We start from the raw sequence: 26,590 nt of genomic DNA, 5'->3' as shown, positions 1-26,590 counted from the left end.
TCTCCTGTAAACGATGTGACCTTCGTAGAAACTGGGAAATATTTCTGTCTCTAACTATCTGTTCTCTTCGGTCTTCATTAGAAACCCCAGGTGGAGAGATATCACGGCTAACTTCCAAAACATTTTTCTCCAGCTGTTGGGTTTCATTTTCATCTCCGCTGACCTCTGCATCAACAACAGATTCCACATTGTCAGGGTCAGGGAGAGCTTGCTCAGTTGGAAAAACTATCAGAGAATCCAGTTCACACAGATCAGGATCAGGCTGAACTCCAACACATAGCAACATTCAATCTTCGAAATTCAACAATCAAAATACAAGTATTTTCCCCCTATCCCATCACATCACCTTCCCATTCCCTTCCAAGAATCTCTATCCTTGACTTCTCAAGATACAGGGATACTATTGAATATATTTATACCTCAGTATGTTTGAGTATTTAATTATTTTCCCATCCTATTCATAACCATCTGTCTAAAGTTCTCAAAAGTATTCATTTTGTTTTCTTCATCACCTGATATTTGCTTCTGGCACAGACCTGAAGAATGGGCTACGTTTATGGCTTACATTTGGTCAGCTGCTTTCCTTCTTCACTAACTCACTGGGTCTCCTGGGGCTTCTGGGCCACTAGGAACAATGTGCTTTTGGAATCTGAGATAGACAAGTGAATATCATGCAGGTGGACCTCAGAGGACACAGTATCAAAGCCAGCCCCTTTCAGAACATCTCTAACCACTTCTGGTGTCAGGTAAAGGGAGGAGAACTTGTGTGGTCCCACCATGTAGAAGGTTTCTTCAAGAGCCACCACCAAGATGAGGTGTCCCCCAGGTTTGACCAAAGAGCCCACATTCTTCATGGCCGAATGGTAAGTGTCGAGATCTTTACAAGCTGCTTCTATGCAGTAAGTGGAGAGGACACCGTCAGCTGGATGGATCTCCACCGGGTCAAGAGGGTTGGCCAAAGTTACGTCACATTTCAGAACTTGCTTGATGGCCTTCCTGAGCTTCTCCTCTTTTTCCATCCACTTCTCCCTGCAGGGAATGAAAGAGGGAGATTGTTCCAAGCATGAAGGAAACTTCTAAGTTTGGAAGCAATGCACAAGATGATTCACGGTTATTTGCAATACCAGGAGGGAGGTAAACATAATGAACTTGCACCTGAGACATAATTTTGAGGAGAGAGGTAACAAAGGTCAAGAATGCTGCAAAATTTGTTGTGCTTTTTCATAAACTGGAAGTAGCATGTTAAAGCTAAAGCAATTCATTGCTTTTTGAAGGGAGTGAAGGGAGCATAATGAACTCAAGTCAATATGATGTATAGCTTTGAGTGTTCTTCCGAGTATCTAGGAGTCAAGAGTTCAATTTGGTCACAGAAGCCTATTTGTGGACCTTGGGCCAGTCTTCCTCCCTCAGTCTCTGAAGAAGATACGGGTTACATCCCGTATAGACTACTGCAACACTCTCTACGTGGGCCTATGAAGACTGCCCAGAAACTGCAACTAGTCCAACGCTTGGCAGCCAGGCTACTAACAGGAGTGGGGTACAGGGAGCGTACAACTCCTCTGTTACGCCATCTCCACTGGCTGCCAATTAGCTTCTGAGCACAATTCAAAGTGCTGGTTTTAACCTACAAAACCCTATATGGTTCCAGCCCAGTTTACCTATCGGAATGTACTCTCCCTTATGAACCATCAAGGTTGTTAAGATCTTCTGAAGGAGCCCTGCTGTCAGTCCCACCACCCTCGTAATCGCATCTGATGGGGACGAGAGACAGGGCCTTTTCTGTGGTGGCCCCCCAGCTATGGGACTCTTTCCCGACTGAGATCAGATCTGCCCCCTCCCTCCTGACCTTCAGGAAGCTAGTGAAATCCTGGCTATGGAACCAGGCATTCCCGAAATGATGGCGGAGACTGGCAATTGCCTAAAGTTATCGACCACATAACCTCTGTGCCAGAAGGGACAGAGAGTTTCATCTATGCTGATGATTGTGCCATTACTGCTCAAGCAGGGAGCTTTGAGATGGTACAACAGAAGCTTTCCGAAGCTCTAGGTGTTCTTACTGCTCTTACTACCTATTAAAGGGAAAACCAGCTGATCCCTAATCCATCTAAAACACAGACATGTGCCTTTCACCTTAAGAACAGACAAGCATCCCGAGCTCTGAGGATTATTACCTGGGAAGTAACCCACTGGAGCATTGCAGCGCACCCAAATACCTGGGAGTCACTCTGGACCATTCTCTGACCTACAAGAAGCACTGCCTGAACATCAAACTAGAAACAATATCATACAAAAGCTGACTGGCACAACCTGGGGATCACAACCAGATACAGTGAAGACATCTGGCCTTGCGCTGTGCTACTCTGCTGCTGAGTACGCATGCCCAGTGTGGAACACATCTCACCACACTAAAACAGTGGATGTGGCTCTTAATGAGACATGCCGCATTATCATGGGGTGCCTGCGCCCTACACCACTGGAGAAATCACACTGCTTAACCGGTATCGCACCACCTGACATCCGCCGGGAAGTAGCAGCCAATAGTGAAAGGACCAAGGCAGAGACATCTCCAGCTCATCCCTTGTTTGGGTATCAGCCAGCACGTCAACAACTTAAATCTAGACATAGTTTTCTAAGATCTACAAAGACACTCACTGGAACACCTCAGCAAGAGAGAGTCCAAAATTGGCAGGTTCAAACCCAGAACCTCAACCAATGGCTGATACCAAATGAGAGACTCCCCCCTGGGCACTCAGAGGACTGGACGACTTGGAAGGCGCTGAACAGACTGCGCTCTGGCACCACGAGATGCAGAACCAACTTTCAGAAATGGGGCCACACAGTGGAATCCACGACATGCGAGTGTGGAGAGGAGCAAACCACTGACCACCTGCTGCGATGCAACCTGAGCCCTGCCACATGCACCAGGGAGGACCTCCTTGCAGCAACACCAGAGGCACTCCAAGGGGCCAGAGACTGGTCAAAGGACATTTAATCCACTACCACACTCACAAATTTTGTATTTGTCTGTCTGTTTGCTTTGTTCTGTTAAAAATGTAATATAATTGACTGTTTGTCCTGACACGACAAATAAATAAATAAATCGACCACATATGCAGACTGAGTTGGACATGATTTTATCTTGATGAACTGGATTTTTGTGTATTTTAGTCTATATGTATTTTAATTTATTGTTGATGTACGATGTTTTAGATTGTATTGTTAGCATTGAACCCTTGCTGTTAGCCAGTCTGAGTCCCTCTACGGAGGTAGAGAAGACCGGGATACAAAAGTTATAAATAAATAAATAAGTGTATTGTTGAAGGCTTTCATGGCCGGAATCACTGGGTTGTTGTAGGTTTTTTTGGGCTATATGACCATGGTCTAGAGGCATTTTCTCCTGACGTTTTGCCTGCATCTATGGCAAGCATCCTCACTACCTCTGCGGATACTTGCCATAGATGCAGGTGAAACGTCAGGAGAGAATGCCTCTAGACCATGGTCATATAGCCCGAAAAAAACCCTACAACAACCCAGTAAATAAATAAGACCATGGCAAACTTTGGGGAAGTTTGGGTGTTGGATTAAGACTGGACCTGTGTGCCAAACAATGACGCATTAACCTTTTGAGGACCACAAACTCTCAACTAAAACGAGACACAGCAGGCATCAGATGCCACCTCCATCTCTCCATACCTGTCTCCCTCCAGCTGGCAAACATATTTCAACACCGGGGCCCAGTCGAATGTTTCCGGATCTTTTTTCAGCCACTTCTTCATCTCTGCTCGGTTCTGCTCAAGGAAATCACTGACGATGATCTCTTTGAAGGACTCACAGGCGGAGAGGAGTTGGTGGATGGAGGGACCGCTGCCAATATCGATCAAGGTGTCTCCTCGGATGCCACCTGTGTTTCAAAGAAACCACGAAATTGCCCTTTCTCTTGATCCTGGATGCTTTATTCTGTATCCACATCCTTGCTGATTTCCCATGCTGATGGGGATGATGGGACTGCCTGCCCATTCCATCGGAAGGGTGGGCTCTGTTTGCGGATGTTAACCTTCTACTTTCACCTATGGGATCGCTATAACTCCCCCCTCCCATTTCGTTTGCCCAGGGATAATGAGTTAGATGCCAGTGTCATTTAATATTTTGTATCTTAGCTTAATACTTGTAAACCTGGGTGACCTTGGGTGAGTTACAGACTCTCATCCCCAGAAACCCCCAGGATAGGGGCCACCGAGGGTCACCATACATCACAAACAACTTGAAGGGACATAACAACCCTCCTGTGTTTGACTCAGACCATTGCTGTTGTTCTTTCCAATTGATGTTTATGTTTATTTAGGCACTGCTTTTTCTCTTCCCAGAGGACCTTACATGAAAAGCATTTCAATACAACGTAAAAAGGGGGGGAGGGTACCATTATCCACGGCACTTTGCAGAAGCCACAATCCAAAGCTAGACCCTTCTGATGGAATAGATGAATCATAGAATCAAAGAGTTGGAAGAGACCTCCTGGGCCATCCAGTCCAACACAAAACAATCTATGTGTAATGTCAAAATATAATGTCAAAAGAGCATATAGTATGCTATTTAACAAAATCCCGAGTACATAGCTCAATTCAGTGGCCCAAAACAAAATCAAAAGGAGCAACCGCTCTCAAATGTAACAATTCCAGGTCTGAACAAGGGTACCACTGTATATAGGCTACAGGGATACATACAATGAGACAAATCATACACAAAGTAAGCATAGAGTCATGAGGCAATATGTATACTGAAGTCAATAATGAAGATGGAGCACCACTCTCAAAAATCTTCATAGAATAAATCCAAATCAAGTCCAGTGAAAATGGAGCACTGCTTCTCATAATACGTCTCTGTAGGAAAAGTCCAAATGGTATTCAACAGGGGTGCCCGGGTATTTTTGTACCCTGTAGTACATTCACACTGCAAGCAGAGTCACTTTTTGTAAATGCTATCTGGCATGATATAAGAGTCTAGAGTTGCTGATTACTTCAACTCCTGAAGAAGGGGATCTCTTTCCCCGAAACAGGGTACAAAAATACCCGGGCACCCCTGTTGAATACCATTTGGACTTTTCCTACAGAGACTTATTATGAGAAGCAGTGCTCCATTTTCACTGGGTTCATTCCATCCTAGTCTCCAAGGAAGCAGAACACAAGCTTGCTCCCTCCTCCCTGTGGCTTCCTCTCACATATTTATACATGGCTATCATATCTCCTCTCATCCTTCTCTTCTTCAGGCTAAACATGCCCAGCTCCTTAAACCGCTCCTCATAGGGCTTGTTCTCCAGACCCTTGATCATTTTGGTCGCCCTCCTCTGGACACATTCCAGCTTGTCAATCTCTCTCCCTCTTTGAAGCCAGCTTTGGTAGATCCCCTTTTCTAGGCTGGCCCCACATTTCCATCCCTTGGCCTCCTTTCCCCACTTCATCCCTCCCTGAACGGAGATACCTGCATTGGTACGAAATCCAATCTGTTGCAAACAACAGGGAGACAGTCCAGCCAGACTCACCTTTAGCGAATGCCTTGTGGAGCTTGTCCAGAATGATAGCGAATACAGTTCCACAGTTCAGAGAGTCACCAGATTCAAAAGATAGATACGTGTTTAAATAATTTTTGGGGCAGAATTTCTGCTTGTAAACTTCTTTCCCTGTGAATTCTCCTGCCATGATGCCTCTGAGCCCACAATATACTCAAATGCCCTTCTGCTCCTGTAGCCTCTTGGTTCACAGCCCCTCCCTTTGCGATCGCCTGGATTTAAGCACACGATCCCAGAGGAGGGGCCGGGATCTAAATGGGAACTGTATTCCTTCAGCTCTGGAAACCCACCCGGAACTGCATTCCCTCAAGCAAGGAGTCAGGAATGTGACCCCTTTCCCAAGACTCTGGGGTGGGATGTTGCAATGCCACAGAATGGCCCAGCTCTGTCATCTATTAAGGTCATTTAGAATTCTGATTCTGTGTGTTAGCTCTCACCTCCAATTTGGTGTCATCTGCAAGCCTGATCACTTACTTACTTACTTACTAGCACGCCCTCCAAAACTTCATCCAGGTCATTGAGAAAGATGTTGTTCTGTGTTACGAATGATTTTATGTAATTTTATATTGTTTGCTGCATTCTTGTGGTTTATGTATTATGTAATTTATTATGCTGTCATTTGTGTTTTGATTTCATTTACTGTATTATGTTGTCGCCTCGAGTCCCCATTGGGGAGAGGGTGGCAGGGTACAAATAAAGATGATGATGATGATGATCATAGAATCATAGAATCAAAGAGTTGGAAGAGACCTCATGGGCCATCATCCAGTCCAACCCCATTCAGCCAAGAAGCAGGAATATTGCATTCAAATCACCCCTGACAAATGGCCATCCAGCCTCTGCTTAAAAGCTTCCAAAGAAGGAGCCTCCACCACACTCTGGGGCAGAGAGTTCCACTACTGAACGGCTCTCACAGTCAGGAAGTTCTTCCTCATGTTCAGGTGGAATCTCCTCTCTTGTAGTTTGAAGCCATTGTTCCATTGCGTCCTAGTCTCCAGGGAAGCAGAAAACAAGCTTGCTCCCTCCTCCCTGTGGCTTCCTCTCACATATTTATACATGGCTGATACATGATGATGATGATTGAACAAAACCGGGCTCAGGATGACTCCTCTACATGGCACTCCACTTGTCACTTCTTTCCAGGTTGAAGTGGAACCCTTGGAGAGAACCACCCTTTGGGTTTGGTCGCTTAATCTATTCCAGATCCATCTAATTACTATTACAAAGTATTGTCGAAGGCTTTCATGGCTGGAATCACTGGGTTATTGTAGGTTTTTCCGGGCTATATGGCCATGTTCTAGAGGCATTTTCTCCTGACGTTTCGCCTGCATCTATGGCAAGCATCTTCACTACCTCTGAGGATGCTTGCCATAGATGCAGGTGAAACGTCAGGAGAGAATGCCTCTAGAACATGGCCTACAACAACCCTACAATTACAAACTACTGTTACAAACATTGGACTAGTTTGCTTGCAAGAAGGTCATTGGGGACCTTGTTGAAGGCCTTGCTAATATCAAGATATGCCCTATCCAGAGATAAGATTAGTCTGGTGTGACTTTGTTTTTGAGACACTTATGTTGACTTTTAGTGATCAAAGCAATCCTTTCTAAGTGATTGCAGACTGCTTCCTGCATGATCTTCTCCGGAATCTTCCCTGGTCTTGATAGCAGGCTGACTGGATAGTCATTGTTTGGGTCCTCCTTTTGTTCCCTGCCAGAAAAAGATTTCAGCTCATAATTCTTACTCCAAAGTTTGTGAGTTTCCTCATTTCCTAATTTCCTTCTTGATGGAAGTAGTGAATGACTGGCCATCTTTCAGGAGTGCTCTCATTGCAATTTCTTGCATGGCACAGAATCGGGCTGGATGGCCTTAGAGTCTCTTCCGGCTCTTGATGTCTATATATTTTCGCATTGCTGTGAGAAAGTTTTTGAAAGACTTCACAATTTTTGAGGATGCCTGCCACAGATGCAGGCGAAACATCAGGAGAGAATGCTTCTGGAACATGGCCAGATAGCCCAAAAAAACCTACAACAATCCAGTGATATTTTATTTATTTATTATTTATTTATTAGTACACTTGTATACCGCTAATATCTCAGCCTAAATCGGCGACTCATTGCGGTTTACAACATTTAAAAACAACAATATTCAGATTAAAAATATAAAACACATACATATACAATACACAGTATTGGGCCACCAATACAGACCAATGCATCTCTTAATTAAAATCATAATCCAATTTCGTTGTCTGTGATTGCCAGTCCATGATCAGAAACTTCATCGCATCGGATTAGCCGAATGCCTGTTCAAACATCCATGTCTTCAGTTTTTTTCGAAATACCATCAGCGAGGAGGCTGATCTTATCTCTACAGGGAGGGCATTCCAAAGCTGCGGGGCCACCACAGAAAAGGCCCTGTCTCTCGTTCCCGCCAGCCGCACCTGTGAAGAAGGCGGGATGGAGAGAAGGGCCTCTCCCGAAGATCTTAGGGTCCTGGTGGGCTGATAGGCCGAGATACGTTCGGATAGATATGTAGGGCCAGAACCGTTTAGGGCTTTAAAGGCCAATGCCAGCATTTTGAATTGGGCCCGGTAGCTAATCGGCAGCCAGTGGAGCTGGTACAGCAGGGGAGTTGTATGCTCCCTGCGCCCTGCTCCTGTTAACACCATGGCTGCCGCCCGTTGGACTAGTTGGAGCTTCCGAGCCGTCTTCAAAGGCAACCCCACGTAGAGAGCGTTGCAGTAGTCAAGGCGGGATGTAACCAGAGCGTGGACTACCATGGCCAAGTCAGACTTCCCAAGGTACGGTCGCAGTTGGCGCACGAGTCTTAACTGTGCGAATGCTCCCCTGGTCACCGCCGAAACCTGGGGATCCAGGCTCAGCTATGAGTCCAGGATCACACCCAAACTGCGAACCTGTGTCTTCAGGGGGAGTGCGACCCCGTCTAACACAGGCTGTAACCCTATACCCTGTTCGGCCCTGCGACTGACCAGGAGTACCTCTGTCTTGTCTGGATTCAGTTTCAATTTGTTCGCCCCCATCCAGACCGTCACAGCAGCCAAGCACCGGTTCAGGACTTCGACAGCCTCCTTAGTAGCAGGTGGGAAGGAGTGACAGAGCTGGACATCATCTGCGTACAGATGACACCGCACCCCGAAACTCCGGATGATCTCGCCCAGCGGCTTCATGTAGATGTTGAACAACATGGGGGACAGTATTGAACCCTGAGGAACCCCACAAGACAACGGTTGTGGGGTAGAACAGGAGTCCCCCAGTAACACCTTCTGAGACCGACCCTCGAGGAATGACCAGAGCCACTGCAAAGCAGTACCTCCGAGACCCATCCCCGCGAGGCGTCCCAGAAGGATACCGTGGTCGACGGTATCGAAGGCCGCTGAGAGGTCGAGTAGCACCAACAGGGACACACTCCCCCTGTCGAGCTCCCGACGGAGATCATCCACTAAGGCGACCAAGGCTGTCTCGGTACCATGCCCCGGCCTAAAGCCAGACTGTGCCGGGTCTAGATAATCCGTGTCTACCAAGAATGCCTGGAGTTGTGAGGCCACCACACGTTCCATGACTTTGCCCAAAAAGGGGAGATTGGAAACAGGCCGATAGTTGACAAATTGAGTGGGGTCCAGTGATGGTTTCTTCAACAGCGGTTTTATCACAGCTTGCTTTAAGCTGGCTGGAATTTTGCCCTCCCAAAGGGAGGCATTAACCACCACCTTAACCCACTCGGCCAATCCCCCTCTGGCCTCCTTTAGAAGCCAGGATGGGCAGGGGTCTAGGATGCATGTGGTAGCTCTCATTCCTCCAAGCACCTTGTCCACATCCTCGGTTTGAACCAATTGAAATGAATCCATCAAAATTGGACAAGCAGATGCTCGTGTTACATCCTCAGAGACTGCCGTTAATATGGTGTCCAGTCCAGAGCGGATCAAAGCGACTTTGTCTGCAAAGAACTGAGCAAAGGCTTCACAGTGAGCTGCCGAGTCATCAGGGCACCCATCCTGAATGGTGGGTTTTAACAGGCCTCTGACAACTTGGAACAGTTCAGCAGGACGGTTCTTTGCAGACGCAATAGTGGCCGCAAAGAAAGTTTTCTTTGCGGCTCTTATTGCCGCGGCATATGACCTTAAAAAGGACACAAACCGTGTTCGATTTGGCTCGCTCGGATCCGAACACCACACGCCCTCTAGTTCCCTCTTCTTTCGCTTCAACGCTGCCAGCTCCTCAGTGAACCAAGGGGCTGGTTTAGCTCGGCTACTTGAGAGGGGACATTCTGGAGCGATCATGTCTATTGCCCTAGTCATCTCCCCATTCCAGAGAGCGACCAGGGCATCAACAGGATCACCAACCGAGGTGGCGGGGAATTCCCCAAGAGCCGTCAGGAATCCCTCCGGATCCATAAGCCTCCTGGGGCGGACCAATTTAATAGGTCCTCCACCTCTGCGGAGGTTAGGGGGTGCAGTAAGTCTAAAACTGACCAGGTGGTGGTCGGTCCATGGCAATGGAGAGATGGATAACTCCTCAACACCGTCACCTTTCTCCCATCCCTGACAGAAAACCAAGTCCAATGTATGTCCAGCACTGTGGGTGGGGCCAGATACTTGTTGGGACAGCCCCATGGTCGCCATGGTAGACATGAAGTCCTGAGCCGCTCCCGTTAGGGCAGCCTCGGCATGGACATTGAAGTCCCCCAGCACAAGCAGCCGTTGGGACTCCAATGCCAGGTCCGAGACCACCCCCGCTAGCTCAGGTAGGGAGACTGTAGTGCAGCGAGGTGGGCGGTACACTAACAGAATCCCTAATCTGTCCCGGTCACCCACCCTCAGGTGGACGCATTCAAAATTTGTTGACTGCGGGATGGGGGCCCTGGTCAGAGGAATAGAATCTCTATAGACTACTGCAACCCCGCCTCCCCGCCCTCCGGATCTCGGTTGGTGCTGCACAGAGAACCCAGGTGGACAAAGCTGGGTCAAATTTACACCTCCCGCTTCGTCCAGCCAGGTCTCTGTGATGCACGCCAGATCTGCCCGTTCATCCAGGATTAAATCCTGGATGAAAGTTGTTTTACCATTGACAGATCTGGTGTTCAACAGCACCACTTTCAATCCAGAGGGACCGCCATCCTGGTTACGCCAACTTACCGTATCAGGAGATACGGTAAGTTGGTATTGGCCATGAAAGCCTTTGACAATACAATTTTTGAAAACTGTGTAGTTTTTGGAGATTCTTCACAATTCAAGACTTATTCTGCACAAAATCCACATGTGTTTGTTTCGCACAGAAAATACCATTTCCTTTCTGGATACATTTCTGCCAACCTAGCAGTTCGGAAACATGCAAATGTGAGTAGATCAATAGGTACCGCTCCGGTGGGAAGGAAACGGTGCTCCATGCAGTCATGCCAATGGCCACATGACCTTGGAAGTGTCTACGAACAACACCGGCTCTTCTGCTTAGAAATGGAGATGAACACCACACCCCAGAGTCGGACACGACTGGACTTCATATCAGGGTATAACCTTTACCTTTTTTCTGGCTAAATATCAGTATCATGTCCTCGCAGAGAGAAATAAAAAGTTGCTTTCAAGGCAAAACAAGTCCATGAGAATTTTGCGGGAAATGAGTCCTGAGCAACGAATGTTGTATTCACCTCTGGGCTCATCTTATTGGGCTTCTCGGCAGCTGAGAAACACCTTTGAAAGCTTTCTTTGAATATTTCCACACATTATTCCCATTCCTAAGTCACATCCAATCACAGTTCATTTCCCACAATCAATATAGTTTTTGCAAAATTGTTTTTAATTCAAATATTTGCTCTTTTTACAGATGACACCACTCTGATGGCCGAAAGCGAGGAGGAGCTGAGGAGCCTTCTAATCAAGGTGAAAGAAGAAAGTGCAAAAGCCAAGTTGCAGCTAAACATAAAAAAACCAAGATGATGGCAACAAGAATGATTGACACCTGGAAAATAGAGGGAGAAAACGTGGAGGCCGTGACAGACTTTGTATTTCTAGGTGCAAAGATGAGTGCAGATGCAGACTGTGGCCAGGAAATCAGAAGACGCTTCCTTCTTGGGAGGAGAGCAACGTCCAGTCTCGATCAAATAGTAAAGAGTAGAGACATCACACTGGCAACCAAGTTCCATTGCCTAGTCAAAGCCATGGTATTCCCTGTAGTCACCTACGGATGTGAGAGCTGGACCTTAGGGAAGGCTGAGCCAAGGAAGAGAGATGCTTTTGAGCTGTGGTGCTGGAGGAAAGTGCTGACAGTGCCTTGGACTGCGAGAAGATCCAACCAGTCCATCCTCCAGGAAATAAAGCCCAACTGCTCATTGGAGGGAAGGAGACTAGAGGGAAAGTGGAAGTCCTTTGGCCACATCATGAGGAGACAGCCAAGCCTAGAGAAGGGAATGATGCTGGGGAAAGTGGAAGGCAAAAGGAAGAGGGGCCGACCAAGGGCAAGATGGATGGATGGCATCCTTGAAGCGACAGGACTGACCTTGAGGGAGCTGGGGGTGGTGACGGCCGACAGGGAGCTCTGGCGTGGGCTGGTCCATGAGGTCACAAAGAGTCGGAGACGACTGAACGAATGAACAACAACACAGATCACAAATTATGCCCTCAAATCTATTGAATAGGTGTATTTTCCAAAAGACCAAGAAGGCATTTTTTATATCAGGCATGGACAAACTTTGGCTCTCCAGGTGTTTTGGACTTCAACTCCCACAATTCAACTCCCACAACCCTTTCGACCCGGGGGAGGTACATCCGGCCGACTGTGTCCTCTCCACTTACTGTCCTGAAAACAACATTTCTTTTTGCAAATATATGATTCCAATATTTGGCCAGAAAGGAAACACTATTTTCAATGCAAAACAATACTGTGATCACTACAAGTCAACACAAATTTCCAAAAGAACAAGTCATGCCAGACTAATTGGGAGGGAGAGCTAATACTCCAGAGGACAGGATCCGAATTCAAAGTGACCTTAATAGATTTCAGAGCTGGACCATTCTGTGGCATTGCAATATCCAGTTCTCGGAGACTTGGGAGTTCGATCACATTTCTCACTCCTTGTTTGAGGGAATGCAGCTCTTGGTGGTTTTCCAGAGCTGGAAGAATACAGTTCCTGTTTACATACAAGCCCCTCCTCTGAATACAGGCAATCACAAAGGGAGTGGCTGTTAACCAAGAAGCTACAGGAGCAAAAAAAGCATTTGTGTACATTGTGGGCTCAGAGGAATCATGGAAGGAGAATTCACGGGGAAAGAGGTTTACAAGCAAAAATTCTGTCCACAAAATTATTTAAACACGTATCTATCTTTTGAGTCCGAAGACTCATTGAATTACGGAAATGCATTCACTACCGTTCTGGACAAGCTCCACAAGGCATTCACGAAAGGTGAGTTTTGCAGGACTGTCTTCCTGTTGTTTGCAACAGATTGGGTTTCATACCAATGCGGCTAATGCTGTCCCCGTTTAGGAAGGGGTCAAGTGAGGACAGGAGTTCAAGGGATGGAAATGTGGGGTCAGCCTAGAAAAGGGGATCTATCAAAGCTAGCTTCAGAGTGGGAGAGTAATCCGTTCCATTAATATTATGAGTGTGCAATTCGGAAAATATTTGTCACATTTTGGGTCGGTTCTCATTCTGTTTTCAATGTGCATTTTGGCCAAATTAGTGTCCCTAAGTGACCCCTGTCCTGGGGGTTTCTGGGGCTGTGAGTCTGTAACTCACCCAAGGTCTCCCGGGGGGCAATTAAATCCTGATTTACAAGTATTAAACTAAGATGCACACTATTAAATGACACTGGGATCTAACTCCTCAGCCCTGTGCAAACCAACTGGGAGGGGGGAATTATAGTGATTCCACAAGTGAAAGTAGAAGGTTAACATCCTCCAAATAGGGCCCACCCACCCAATAGAATGGACAAGCAATCAACTATCAGAAGAGAATTGAGCAAGCATGTGGATATAGAAGAAGTCGTCAAGGATTAAGAGAAAGGGCAATTTCATGGTTCCTTTGAAACACAGATGGAATCCGAGGAGACACCTTGATCGATATTGGCAGCGGTCCGTCCATCCACCATCTCCTCTCTGCCTGTGAGTCCTTCAAAGAGATCATCGTCAGTGATTTCCTTGAGCAGAACCGAGAAGAGGTGAAGAAGTGGCTGAAAAAGGATAGCGAAACTTTCGACTGGGCTCCGGTGTTGAAGTATGTTTGTCAGCTGGAGGGGGACAGGTATGGAGAGATGGAGGTGGTGTCTGATGACTGTTGTGTATTGTTTTAGCTGAGAGTTTGTGATCCTCAAAAGATTAATGTGTCGTTGTTTGGCACACAGTTCCCATCTTAATCCAACACCCACACTTCCCCAAAGTTTGCCATGGTCTTCTTCAGAGACGGAGAGAGTAAGAATGGCCCAAGGTCCACAGATAGGCTTCTGTGACCAAGTTGAACCCTTGTCGCCTAGAAACTGAGAATAACATTCAAATCTATATATCATATTGGCTTGAGTTCATTATGCCCCCTTCATTCCTACTTTAGCTTTAACATGCTGCTTCCAGTTTATGAGAAAGCACAGCAATTTTTTCAGTATTCTTGACTTTTGTTGCCTCTCTCCTCAAAATTATGTCTCAGGTGCAAGTTCATTATGTTTACCTCCCTTCTAAAATTGCAAATAACTGCATCTTCTCATGCATTGCTTCCAAATTTAGAAGATTCCTACATTATTGCAACAATCTCCCCCTTTCATTCCTTGCAGGGAAAGGTGGATGGAAAAGGAGGAAAAGCTCAGGAAGGCCATCAAGCAAGTCCTGAAGTGTGACGTGACTTTGGCCAACCCTTTTGACCCCGTGGTGGTCCATCCAGCTGACTGTGTCCTCTCCACTTACTGCATAGAAGCAGCTTGTAAAGATCTCTCCATTTACCGTTCAGCCATGAAGAACTTGTTCTCCTTGGTCAAACCTGGGGGACGCCTCATCTTGGTGGTGGCTCTTGGAGCAACCTTCTACATGGTGGGGCCAAACAAGTTCTCCTCCCTTTACCTGACACCAGAAGTGGTTAGAGATGTTCTGAAAGGGGCTGGCTTTGATTCTGTGTCCTCCGAGGTTGTTGGGTTTACTTTCCCCCCAGGCATTTGTGATGCATATGACTCACTATTTGTAGTGGCCCGGAAGCCCAACTAAACCCAGTGAGTTAATGAAAAAGGATTGAAACTTATCATAGAAAAGCCACAAAGGATGACCATTCTCCAGGTCTTTGATCTCTAGATTAGAAACACACAAACATGTAGACCACGCCATGACAAAATAACTCTATGTTTTAACCCAGATCCTATAGGAGCTATCCAAGGTGCTGAACTCTATTCCCAAATAGCCCCCGTACCTTGGAGAGCTACATTCAAACAATCCAAAACCTGGAAGGAATTCACTGACCACATACCTGGGAGTCGATAGTAACAATCGCTTTTTGGAGGCGTCAGTTCTTAGAATATACCAACGGCTGTGTTATCTTGGGGGTTCTGGTATTTGTAGCACTTAAGAAGTTAAAGGTTTTCCAAAACCATATCAAGGGGGACAGGAAAGCAGATTTCAGGTTATGGGATATATATGTGTGTGTTAGCATCTATATATCTATCTGTCTGTCTATCTTCAGTTAGCTCTTGCAAGCATGTGATGTGAAAGGTGCCTTCTTGATCTTTTGGCAAATTTATCCATTCTATAGATGTGGGGGCATCATTTGTGATCTGTCAAAAGAGCAAATATTTGAATTAAAAACAATTTTGCAAAAGAGATACATCGTGGGAAGTGAACTGTGACAGGATGTGACTTAGGAATGGGAAGAATATGTGGAAAACTTCAAAGAAAGATTTCAAAAGTGTTTCTCAGCTGCCGAGAAGCCCAACAAGAAGAACCCAGAGCTGACTACAATATCACACAATGACTCATATCACACAAAATTCTCATGGATTTGTTTTCTACCGAGAACAACATTTTTTCTCCTTGTAAAGATATGATACCAATATTTGGCCAGAAAGGAAATATTATTTTTCATGTCAAACAATGCTGTTATCATCATCTATATATATATAAATGCTCTGTGCATAATGAGTACCTTAAAAACAAAAGAACCAATGAACGGAATCACACCAAATTTGGCAACAAAACATCTCACAACACAAGGACTGACCATTACTCAAAAAATTATGATTTTGTCATTTGGGAGTTGTAGTTGCTGGGATTTATAGTTCACCTACAATCAAAGAGCATTCTGAACTCCATCAATGATGGAATTGAACCAAACTTGGCACACAGGACACCCATGCCCAACAGAAAATAATGGAAGGGTTTAGTGGGCATTGACCTTGAGTTTGGGAGTTATAGTTCACCTACATCCAGAGAGCACTGTGGATTCAAACAATGATGGATCTGCACCAAACTTGGCACAAGCACTCAATACGCCCAAATATGAACACAGATGGATTTTGCGGGGAAATAGACCTTGACATTTGGGAGTTGTAGTCATTGGGATTCACAGTTCGCCTACAATCAAAGAGCATTCTGAACCCCACGAATGACAGAATCGGGGCAAACTTCCCACACAGAACCCTCATGAGCAACAGAAAATACTTAAGGCCATCCAGTCCAACTCCCTTCAGCAGAGCAAGAAAACATAATCAAAGCCCTCCTGACAGAGAGCCATCCAGCCAGAGATATAGATGGGTATATATATGATTCACACACACACACACACACACACACACGCACACACATGACAGATATAGTATCATAGATTTGAAAGGGACCCCTAAAGAGGGACAATTATATGTTGCATGTTCCAGAGTAGGCAAACCAGACATTCTCCACATCAACACTGACAAAGAAATACCATTTACCCATAAGCATAAACAAATTACATATATCAGAAAGCAACCCTTTCTCTTTATTTTTCAGATTACTAGACTGGGCCACAGTAACGCATGGCTGGGGACAGCAGTAGTTACAAGTAAACATAGATTTCTAAAATACAAGTAATGCCAGATAGGGAGGAGGGAGCAAGCTTGTTTTCTGCTTCCTTGGAGACTAGGACGTGGAACAATGGCTTCAAACTACAAGAGAGGAGATTCCATCTGAACACAAGGAAGACTGTGAGAGCCGTTCAGCAGTGGAACTCTCTGCCCCGGAGTGTGGTGGAGGCTCCTTCTTTGGAAGCTTTGAAACAGAGGCTGGGTGGCCATCTGTCAGGGGTGATTTGAAGGCAATATTCCTGCTTCTTGGCAGAATGGGGTTGGACTGGATGGCCCATGAGGTCTCTTCCAACTCTTTGATTCTATGATTCTATGACTAATTGGGAGGGAGAGCTAATACTCCAGAGGACAGGTTCAGAATTAAAAATGGCCTTAATTGATTACAGAGCTGGGCTATTCTGTGCCATCGGGTGTCTTGGGAATGGGATCATATTCCTGACTGTATTGTCAAAGACTTTCATGGCCAGAATCACCGGGTTGTTGGAGGTTTTTGGGCTGTATGGCCATGCTCTAGAAGCATTCTCTCCTGACGTTTCACCTGCATCTATGGCAGGCATCCTCAGAGGTTGTGAGGCTTTGACTCTTTGTTTGAGGGAATGCAGCTGGGCCATTCTGTGGCATTGCAACATCCAGCCCCAAAGTCTTGAGAGTGGGATCACATTCCTGACTCCTTGCTTGAGGGAAGGCAGCTCCAGGAGGTTTTCCGGAGCTGGAGGAACACAGTTCCCATTTAGATACCGGCCCCTCCTCTTGGATCATGTGCTTAAATACAGGCAATCGCAAAGGGAGTGGCTGTGAGGCTTCAGGAGCAGAAGGGCATTGGAGTATATTGTGGGCTCAGAGGCATCATGGCAGGAGAATTCACGGGGAAAGAAGTTTACGAGCAGAAATTCTGCCCCAAAAATTATTTAAACATGTATCTATCTTTCGAGTCTGGTGACTCTCTGAACAGCGGAACTGCATTTGCTACCATTCTGGACAAGCTTCACAAGGCATTCGCAAAGGGTGAGTTTTGAGGCACTGTCTCCCTGTTGCTTGCAGCAAATTGGATTTCATACCAATGTAGCTAATGCTGTCCCATTTAGGGAGGGGTGAAGTGTGGACAGGAGCCCAAGGGATGGAAATGTGGGGCCGGCCTAGAAAAGGGGATCTACCAAATCCAGTTTCAAAGGGGGGAGAGTCATCTGTTCCATCAGAAGTGGGTAATGGGACTCCCTCCCCTTTTAGGTTATATTGAAATGCTTTTAATTTAGGTTATATTGAAATGCTTTTAGGTCCTTTGGGAAGAGAAAAAGCATTGTCTAAGTAAACATAAACATCAATTGGCATCAACAACACCAATGGTCTCAGTCAAACAGAGGAGGGTTGTTATGTGCCTTCAAGTTGATTCTGATCTATGGTGAGCCTCAGTGACCCCTATCCTGGGGGTTTCTGGGGATGAGAGTCTGTAGCTCACCCAAGGTCACCCAGTGGGCAATTATTGAAGTATTAAACTAAGATGCAAATGACACTGGCATCCAACTCATTATCCCTGTGCAGGGGCAGCTCAACCATTACGCAAAGTAAGCATTCACAGTATAGTTGATTTTGCCCAGAGGCGCTCTTGAGGTGCTCTTGCGGGAAAATAGACCTTGACATATGCGAGTTGTAGCTCCTGGGATGTATAGTTCACCTACAATCAAAAAGCATTCTGAACTCCACCAATGATGGAATTGAACCAAATATGGCACACAGAACTCCCACGACATACAGAAAATATAGATCAGTGATTAGTTGGGGGGGGGGGGCACCAAAATACTATTTGCTTACCGTTGAAAATTACCTAGGGCTGCCTCTGTCCCTGTGCAAACAAACTGGGACGGGGGAAATTATAGCAGTTCCACAGGTTAAAGTGGAAGGTTAACACCCCCCAAATAGAGCCCACCCTCCTAATGGAATGGACAAGCAATTCTGTCATCCCACTTACTTACTTACTTACTTACTTAGGCGATCCCTCATTGTCCGAGTAAGATAATCCTCCAGGGTGGGTCCATAGGTGACTGTGGAGCCCTATTCTTGATCTGCATCTTCTCCTGTAGTGAGGGCATTGGTTTCCAGGTGGAAGGTGGTCCCGTCAGGGTTGGCTTGACGTGCCTTCCTCCGTCATCCCCCATCAGCATGAGAAATGAGCAAGCATGTGGATATAGAAAAAGGTGTCAAGGATCAAGAGGAGGGCAATTCCATTGTTTCTTTGAAACTCAGATGGCATCCGAGGAGACACCTTGATCGATATTGGCAGCGGTCCCTCCATCCACCAGCTCCTCTCTGCCTGCGAGTCCTTCAAAGAGATCATCGTCAGTGATTTCCTTGAGCAGAACCGAGAGGAGATGAAGAAGTGGCTGAAAAAAGATCCGGAAACTTTCAACTGGGCCCCGGTGTTGAAATATGTTTGCCAGCTGGAGGGAGACAGGTATGGAGAGATGGAGGTGGCATCTGATGCCTGCTGTGTATCGTTTTAGCTGAGAGTTTGTGATCCTCAAAAGATTATTGCGTCATTGTTTGGCACACAGTTCCCATCTTAATCCAACACCCACACTTCCCCAAAGTTTGCCATGGTCTTCTTCAGAGACTGAGAGAGTAAGACTGGCCAAAGGTCCACAGATAGTCTTCTGTGACCAAGTTGAACCCTTGACTCCTAAAGACTGAGAATAACATTCAAATCTATACATCATATTGGCTTGAGTTCATTATGCTTCCTTCATTCCTACCCTTCCAATTTAATGGAAATCAGGACAAAGTTTGTACCATTCACAACCTTTGTTGCCTCTTTCCTTAAAATTATGTCTCAGGTCTAAGTTCATTATGTTTTCCTCTCTTGTGATATTACAAATCTTCTCACTAATTAATTCTAAACTTAGAAGATTCCTTCATGATTGGAACAATCTCCCCCTTTCATTCCCTACAGGGAGAAGTGGATGGAAAAGGAGGAGAAGCTCAGGAAAGCCATCAAGCAAGTCCTGAAGTGTGACGTGACTATGGCTAACCCTTTTGACCCGGTGCAGGTGGATCCAGCCGACTGTGTCCTCTCCACTTACTGTGCAGAAGGAGCTTGTGGAGATCTTCCTTCCTATCAGTCAGCCATGAAGAACGTGGGCTCCTTGGTCAAACCTGGAGGACACCTCATCTTGGTGGTGGCTCTTGAAGAAACCTTTTACATGGTGGGGCCACACAAGTTCTCTTGCCTTTACCTGACACCAGAAATGGTTGAGGATGTTCTGAAAGGGGCTGGCTTTGATGTTGTGTCCTCTGAGGTTCTTGTCTTTGATTATCCGGCTGCCATCACTGATGCCAAGGCCACATTGTTCCTAGTGGCCCAAAAGCCCAAGGAATCCCAGTGAGTTTGTGAAAAAGGAAAGTGACTCATCATAGAGTCATAGAGCTGGAAGAGACCACAGGGGTCATCCAGTTCAACCCCTTCCATGCAAGAATAGCACCATCAAAGGCCCCCTCCCTGGACATATGGCCATCCAGCCTCTGTTTATAAGCCTCTAAAGAAGGAGTATCCACTGGAATCAGAGGCAAAGAGTTCCGCTGTTGACTAGCTCTTCTTTCAGTCAGTAAGTTCTTCCTCATGTTCAGGTGGAATCTCCTTTTCTGTCGTTTGAACCCATGGCTTTGTTCTTCTCCAGACCATCAGACACAAGCTTCATCATGACATCCTTTCACAAACTTAAACATGGTGATTATGTCACCTCCCACCTTTCTCTTCAGGAGGCTAAACAGACCCAGCTCTTTAAGCCACCCCTCATACTGATTACTCGTGGTCTCCAGACCATTGATCATTTCAGTCATCCTCCTCTGGACATCTTCCAGCTTAAATTGTGATGCCCATAATTGATAACAGGGTTACTATTCCAGGTAGTCTAACCAAAGCAGAAGATGGGAGAAGCATGACTTCCCTTGATCTAGACCAGTGGTTCTCAACCTGGGGTCTCCAGATGTTTTTGGCCTACAACTCCCAGAAATCCCAGCCGGTTTACCAGCTGTTAGGATTTCTGGGAGTTGAAGGCCAAAAACATCTGGGGACCCAGGTTGAGAACCACTGATCTAGACATTAGACTCCTTTTGATGCAGTTGAAAATCCCATTGGCTTTTTTAGCTGCTGCATCACATTGTTGGCTTATGTTCAACTTGTTCTCCACGAAGACTCCAAGATCTCATTCCCATGTTCTGTTACTGAGCCAGGCATCACCCATTCTATATCTTTGCATTTTATTTTATTTTTTTGCTTAAGTGTTGTATCTTGCATTTGTCCTTGTTGAAATTCATCCGTATCCTACATTTGTCCTTAATGAAATATGTTACTTTTGGTCATTCAGTTCTTATCCATGGAGGTCATTTTGGATCCTGATCCTGTCTTCTGGAGTATTAGTTATCCCTCCCAATATTGTCCCATCTGCAAACTTGATCAGCCTGCCCTCTAAACCAGCATTTCTCAACCTGGGGGTTGGGACCCCTGGGGGGGTTGCAAGGGGGTGTCAGAGGGGTCACCAAAGACCATCAGAAAACACGGTATTTTCTATTGGTCGTGGTGGTTCTCCATGGGAAGTTTGGCCCAATTCTATCGTTGGTGGGGTTCAGAGTGCTCTTTGATTGGAGGTGAGCTATACATCCCAGCAATGACAACTCTCAAATGTCAAGGTTTATTTTCCCCAAACTCCACCAGTGTTCATGTTTGGGCATGTGGAGTCTTCATGCCAAGTTTGGTCCAGATCCATCATTGTTTGAGTCCACAGTGCTGTCCGGATGTAGGTGAACTACAACTACAATGCCAAAACTCAAGGTCAATGCCCACCAAACCCTTCCATTATTTTCCGTTGGTCATGGGAGTTCTGTGTGCCAAGTTTGCTTCACTTCCATCATTGGTGGAGTTCGGAATGCTCTTTGATTGTAGGGGAACTATAATAGTAGAATGGGCCAAATTGCCCACACAGAATCCCATGACCATCAGAAAATACTGTGTTTTCTGATGGTCTTTGGTGACCCCTCTAACACCCCCTCACAATCCCCCCAGTGGTCCCAACCCCCAGGTTGAGAAATGCTGGTATAACCTATTGCTCCAGAGTTTAGTGACTCTGCTTGCTTTGGGATCCAAGGTATTGGAACACTTTTAAATAATCATATGGGGGGGGGGGGGGCACCATATTGTCGACCTTCTTTCCTTCCTTCCTTCCTTCCTTCCTTCCTTCCTTCTCTCCTTCCCTCCCCCCATTCCTTCATTCTTTCGTTCTTTTGTTCTTAACCTGGAGTGACCCAAGAAAGAAGGTTGTCTTCAATTTCACCCAGAACTATTCCTCCTTTGGCATCCCTTTAATAGTTATGATTCTCCCCTCCCCGTGAGGCCAGATGCTTGTGATCACAGATGCTTGGAGCAAGATATTTAGCAATACTCATTAGGACACTGTGTTATACATAAGCTTTAACAAATTTCTAAGAAAAAAATATAGGCTTGGGGATTTCTAGTAAACTACATAACAGTTCCCCACCTCTTTATCTCAGTCTTGTTCCTAACTAAATATTTTGTGCCTTCTAGAAAATAATGGAGAAAGGCAGGGAGTTTCAGAAAAACATCTACTTCTGCTTCATTGACTATTCTAAAGCCTTTGACTGTGTGGATCATAATAAATTGTGGCAAGTTCTTGGTGGGATGGGCATCCCAAGCCCCCTTCCCTCTCTCCTGAGGAATCTGTACAAGGACCAAGTAGCAACAGTCAGAACTGACCACGGAACAGGAGACTGGTTCAAGATTGGGAAAGGCGTACGGCAAGGCTGCATCCTCTCACCCAACCTTTTTAACTTGTATGCAGAACACATCATGCGAGGATGTGCGGGGCTTGAGGAATGCAAAGCTGGGGTGAAAATTGCTGGAAGAAACATTAACAACCTCAGATATGCAGATGACACCACTCTGATGGCCGAAAGCGAGGAGGAGCTGAGGAACCTTCTAATCAAGGTGAAAAAAGAAAGCGCAAAAGCCGGGTTGCAGCTAAACGTCAAAAAAACCAAGATTATGGCAACAAGAATGATTGACAACTGGAAAATAGAGGGAGAAACCGTGGAGGCCGTGACACACTTTGTATTTCTAGGTGCAAAGATTACTGCAGATGCGGACTGTGGCCAGGAAATCAGAAGACGCTTCCTTCTTGGGAGGAGAGCAATGTCCAGTCTCGATAAAATAGTGAAGAGTAGAGACATCAGACTGGCAACAAAGATCCGCCTAGTCAAAGCCATGGTATTCCCTGTAGCCACCTACGGATGTGAGAGCTGGACCTTAGGGAAGGCTGAGCGAAGGAAGATCGATGCTTTTGAGCTGTGGTGTTGGAGGAAAGTGCTGAGAGTGCCTTGGACTGCGAGAAGATCCAACCAGTCCATCCTCCAGGAAATAAAGCCCGACTGCTCACTGGAGGGAAAGATACTAGAGACAAAGCTGAAGTCCTTTGGCCACATCATGAGGAGACAGGAAAGCCTAGAGAAGACAATTATGCTGGGGAAAGTGGAAGGCAAAAGGAAGAGGGGCCGACCAAGGGCAAGATGGATGGATGGCATCCTTGAAGTGACTGGACTGACCTTGAGGGAGCTGGGGGTGGTAACGGCCGACAGGGAGCTCTGGCGTAGGCTGGTCCATGAGGTCACGAAGAGTCGGAGACGACTGAACGAATGAACAACAACAAAGAAAATAATAATCTTTGTGAATATTTTATTTCTCCTATACATACGTCATGAATAACTTTTCAATTACTTCAAAGCATAGGTTTTTGACTGCAATTTTCATCCAGGCTCCATCTCAGTTTCACGGCAGATGTTCATGATTGGTGTTAGCCTCGCGTTGACTTCCTTCTTAACATTGTAAACATTTCTCTTATCACTGTCACAGTTCTTATCACAGCTTACTTTTCAGTTCTCATTAGCAGGTTTTAATTACAGTCCTAGCGAGTAGATAGTTAGTCATTGCAGGCCTTAATATTTTAGAACGCTGTCTTCAAAATTATTAGCTTTCATTCATTCGTCTTTCATGCTTCCATTCAAACCATACATCATATTAAATCCACAGTTATCAAATCTGCATATTAAAGTTCTTATGACACATACATATATTATATGTACAACAGTCTCTCTCTCTTTCCTATCAATGTATAAGTCGCTGATAAGGCTGAAAAAGGCGGTATAGTAAATAAATAGTAAATCTATATAAATAAAAATGTAATGTTTGTTTGTGGGATTAACAGAACTCAAAAACCACTGGATGAATTGACACCAAATATGGACACAAGACACCTAACAACCCAATGTATGTCCTTCACTCAAAAAATTATGATTTTGTCATTTAGGAGTTGTAGTTGCTGGGATTTATAGTTCACCTACAATCACAGAGCATTCTGAATCCCACTAACGATGGAATTGAACCAAACTTGGCACACAGTTCTCCCATGGCCAACAGAAAATACTGGAAAGGTTTGGTGGGCATTGACCTTGAGTTTTGGAGTTGTAGTTCACCTACATCCAGAGAGCACTGTGGACCCAAGCAATAATGGATCTGGACCAAACTTGGCATGGATCCTCAGTGTGCCCAAATGTGAACACTGGTGGAGTTTGGGGAAAATAGAATCTTGAGATTTGGGAGTTGTAGATGCTGGGATTTGTAGTTCACTTACAATCAAAGAGCATTCTGAACCCCAATAACAGTAGAATGGGCCAAATTTCCCACACGGGATCCCATGACAAACAGAAAATACTGTGTTTTCTAATGGTCTTTGGTGACCCCTCTAACACCCCCTCACAATCCCCCCAGTGGTCCCGACCCCCAGGTTGAGAAATGCTGGTATAAACTATTGCTCCAGTGTGCCCAAATGTGAACAATGGTGGAGTGTGGGGAAAATAGAATCTTGAGATTTGGGAGTTGTAGATGCTGGGATTTGTAGTTCACTTACAATCACAGAGCATTCTGAACTCCACCAACGATAGAATTGGGCCAAAGCCGCCCATACAGAACCCCCATGTGGGCCACAGCAACGTGTGGCAGGGGACTGCTAGTAAATAATAAATAAGGCAGAAAGGCTGCATCATGTTTAAGATTCTGGAAGAGATAGTAAAGGTTGTCCCCTGGCATTAAGTCCATTCGTGTCTGACTCTGGGGTGTGGTGCTCATCTCCATTTCTAAGCCGAAGAGCCGTTGTTGTCCGTAGATACCTCCAAGGTCATGTGGCTGGCATGACTGCATGGAGCGCCGTTACTTTCCCTCCGGAGCAGTACCTATTGATCTACACACATTTGCATGTTTTCGAACTGCTAGGTTGGCAGAAGCTAGGACTGACAGCGGAAGCTCATGCTGCTCCCCGGAATCGAACCTGCGACCTTTAGGTCAACAATCTCAGCAGCTCAGCGCTTTAACCCACTGCACCACCGGGGTATATATAGTATACTAACTGTCCCCTGCCACGCATTGCTGTGGCCCAGTGTGTTGATCTGGAAAATAAAGGGAATGAGAAAGTGTTGGTTTCTAATATATGTAATTTCTTTATGGTTGTGGGTAAACAGTATTTCTTGCTGTTTGTCAGTGTTGATGTGGAGAGTGTCTGGTTTGCCCACCCTGTAACATGCAACATATCATTGTCCTTCTTTAAGGGTCCCTTTCAAATCTATGATACCATATCTCTGTGTGTGTGAATCGTATCTATCTATCTATCTATCTATCTATCTATCTATCTATCTATCCATCCATCCATCTATCTATATCTATGGCTGGGATGGCTCTTTGTCAGGAGGACTTCATTTACGTTTTCTTGCCCTGATGGCCTTAAGTATTTTCTGTTGGTCAAGGGAGTTCTGTGTGGGAAGTCTGCCATGATTCTGTCATTCGTGGGGTTCAGAATGCCCTTTGATTGTAGGTGAAGTGTGAATCCCAGTGACTACAACTCCCAAATGTTTCCCCCAAACTCCATCTGTGTTCATAGTTGGCATATTGAGTGCTTGTGCCAAGTTTGGTCCAGATCCATCATTGTTTGAGTCCACAGTGCTCTCTGGATGTAGGTGAACTACAACTCCCAAACTCAAGGTCAATGCCCACCAAACCCTTCCAGTGAACTTGGGGTATGAGGCATTAGAAGGCCAAATTTGGTGAGATTTGGTCCAGTAGTTTTTCCGTTTTTGAACCACTAAGGACGACGTTTACCTTTATATATATATAGATATGTAACACTTGTATGTAGTATTAGGTATATCTTCTTGATCTTTTGGAAAATATATCCATTCTGTAGAATTTGGAGCATAGCTCGTGATCTGTAATGAAAGCAAATATTTGAATTAAAAGCATTTTTGCATAAAATGTGCCAGAGTCCATTCTCAGAAGTTACAGACTTAAGCCATGTGTAAACAAGGATATGACCCATGGATTTGTTTTGTGCTTTTCAGTGAAACTATGAGCAAGTCATTGTCCTAATACTGGTGAGATTGGGAGTGAACTCGACTGGCAAAAGGTCTTCAATGCAGGTGGGAAAATTCCTTGTAGGAACATAGCTATGGGTGGATGTGACCTCAGAATGCAAGAACAATATTTTAAAACATTTAGAGAATAATATCAGAAAGTGTTTCCTGAATGTTGAGGAACTCTCATGAGAAGAACCTGGAACTGGCTAAAATATTCCCTGTTCAGGACTCACATTATGCAAAACTCATATATACATGGTTGACACAGAGGACAGTATGCTTCTCTGCCAAAATATGAAAGTAATTTCGGTGCATGAAAAGCCATACCCTGATGAGGCAAAAAGTTGCTAATATCTGTGCAAAACAAACTTGTCAGAATTTTGCGCAAAATTAGTCTCAAATTGCGAATTGTCACAATGAACTACAATTTTCAAAGAATGCTTTTACTTCTCAAGCTGAGCCCAAACCGAACGTTTGATCACATACAGGAGACTCTCAGTAAACTGGAACTCAAGCAACTGGAAGAA

At 45.4% G+C, this 26,590-nt stretch overlaps 3 protein-coding genes across 3 annotated transcripts; 2 read left to right on the top strand and 1 right to left on the bottom strand.

Annotated features, from left to right (window-relative positions):
- Positions 1–5,803, bottom strand: LOC132782513 (nicotinamide N-methyltransferase-like). Its single transcript, XM_060787337.2, has 3 exons — positions 5,537–5,803; positions 3,694–3,901; positions 1–1,029 (listed from the first exon to the last, which is right to left on the bottom strand). Exons 1-3 carry the CDS (start codon positions 5,691–5,693, stop codon positions 597–599), a joined length of 798 nt encoding a protein of 265 aa, XP_060643320.2. The 5' UTR covers positions 5,694–5,803; the 3' UTR covers positions 1–596.
- Positions 5,804–12,722: 6,919 nt separating this feature from the next.
- On the top strand, positions 12,723–15,364 carry LOC132782399 (nicotinamide N-methyltransferase-like). The gene is made up of 3 exons (XM_067470817.1): positions 12,723–12,979; positions 13,609–13,816; positions 14,337–15,364. The coding sequence occupies exons 1-3, from the start codon at positions 12,823–12,825 to the stop codon at positions 14,758–14,760; spliced, it is 789 nt and encodes a 262-aa protein (XP_067326918.1). The 5' UTR covers positions 12,723–12,822; the 3' UTR covers positions 14,761–15,364.
- Positions 15,365–17,376: 2,012 nt separating this feature from the next.
- On the top strand, positions 17,377–21,095 carry LOC132782453 (nicotinamide N-methyltransferase-like). The gene is made up of 3 exons (XM_060787266.2): positions 17,377–17,606; positions 18,843–19,050; positions 19,546–21,095. The coding sequence occupies exons 1-3, from the start codon at positions 17,450–17,452 to the stop codon at positions 19,976–19,978; spliced, it is 798 nt and encodes a 265-aa protein (XP_060643249.2). The 5' UTR covers positions 17,377–17,449; the 3' UTR covers positions 19,979–21,095.
- The last annotated feature ends 5,495 nt before the right edge of the window (positions 21,096–26,590 follow it).

Source organism: Anolis sagrei, chromosome 7 (genome assembly GCF_037176765.1).
Source record: "Anolis sagrei isolate rAnoSag1 chromosome 7, rAnoSag1.mat, whole genome shotgun sequence".
Taxonomy (NCBI): domain Eukaryota; kingdom Metazoa; phylum Chordata; class Lepidosauria; order Squamata; family Dactyloidae; genus Anolis; species Anolis sagrei.
Note: the sequence above shows the minus strand (reverse complement) of the source record. Positions and strands in the feature narration are given on the sequence as shown.

Coding starts and splice junctions, on each gene's coding strand:
- LOC132782453 (XM_060787266.2), top strand. CDS start 17,450: ATGGCAGGAGAATTCACGGGGAAAGAAGTTTACGAGCAGAAATTCTGC. Junction 17,607..18,842: donor TCACAAGGCATTCGCAAAGG/GTGAGTTTTGAG, acceptor TTTGAAACTCAG/ATGGCATCCGAGGAGACACC. Junction 19,051..19,545: donor TGCCAGCTGGAGGGAGACAG/GTATGGAGAGAT, acceptor CATTCCCTACAG/GGAGAAGTGGATGGAAAAGG.
- LOC132782399 (XM_067470817.1), top strand. CDS start 12,823: ATGGAAGGAGAATTCACGGGGAAAGAGGTTTACAAGCAAAAATTCTGT. Junction 12,980..13,608: donor CCACAAGGCATTCACGAAAG/GTGAGTTTTGCA, acceptor TTTGAAACACAG/ATGGAATCCGAGGAGACACC. Junction 13,817..14,336: donor TGTCAGCTGGAGGGGGACAG/GTATGGAGAGAT, acceptor CATTCCTTGCAG/GGAAAGGTGGATGGAAAAGG.
- LOC132782513 (XM_060787337.2), bottom strand. CDS start 5,693: ATGGCAGGAGAATTCACAGGGAAAGAAGTTTACAAGCAGAAATTCTGC. Junction 3,902..5,536: donor CCACAAGGCATTCGCTAAAG/GTGAGTCTGGCT, acceptor TTTGAAACACAG/GTGGCATCCGAGGAGACACC. Junction 1,030..3,693: donor TGCCAGCTGGAGGGAGACAG/GTATGGAGAGAT, acceptor CATTCCCTGCAG/GGAGAAGTGGATGGAAAAAG.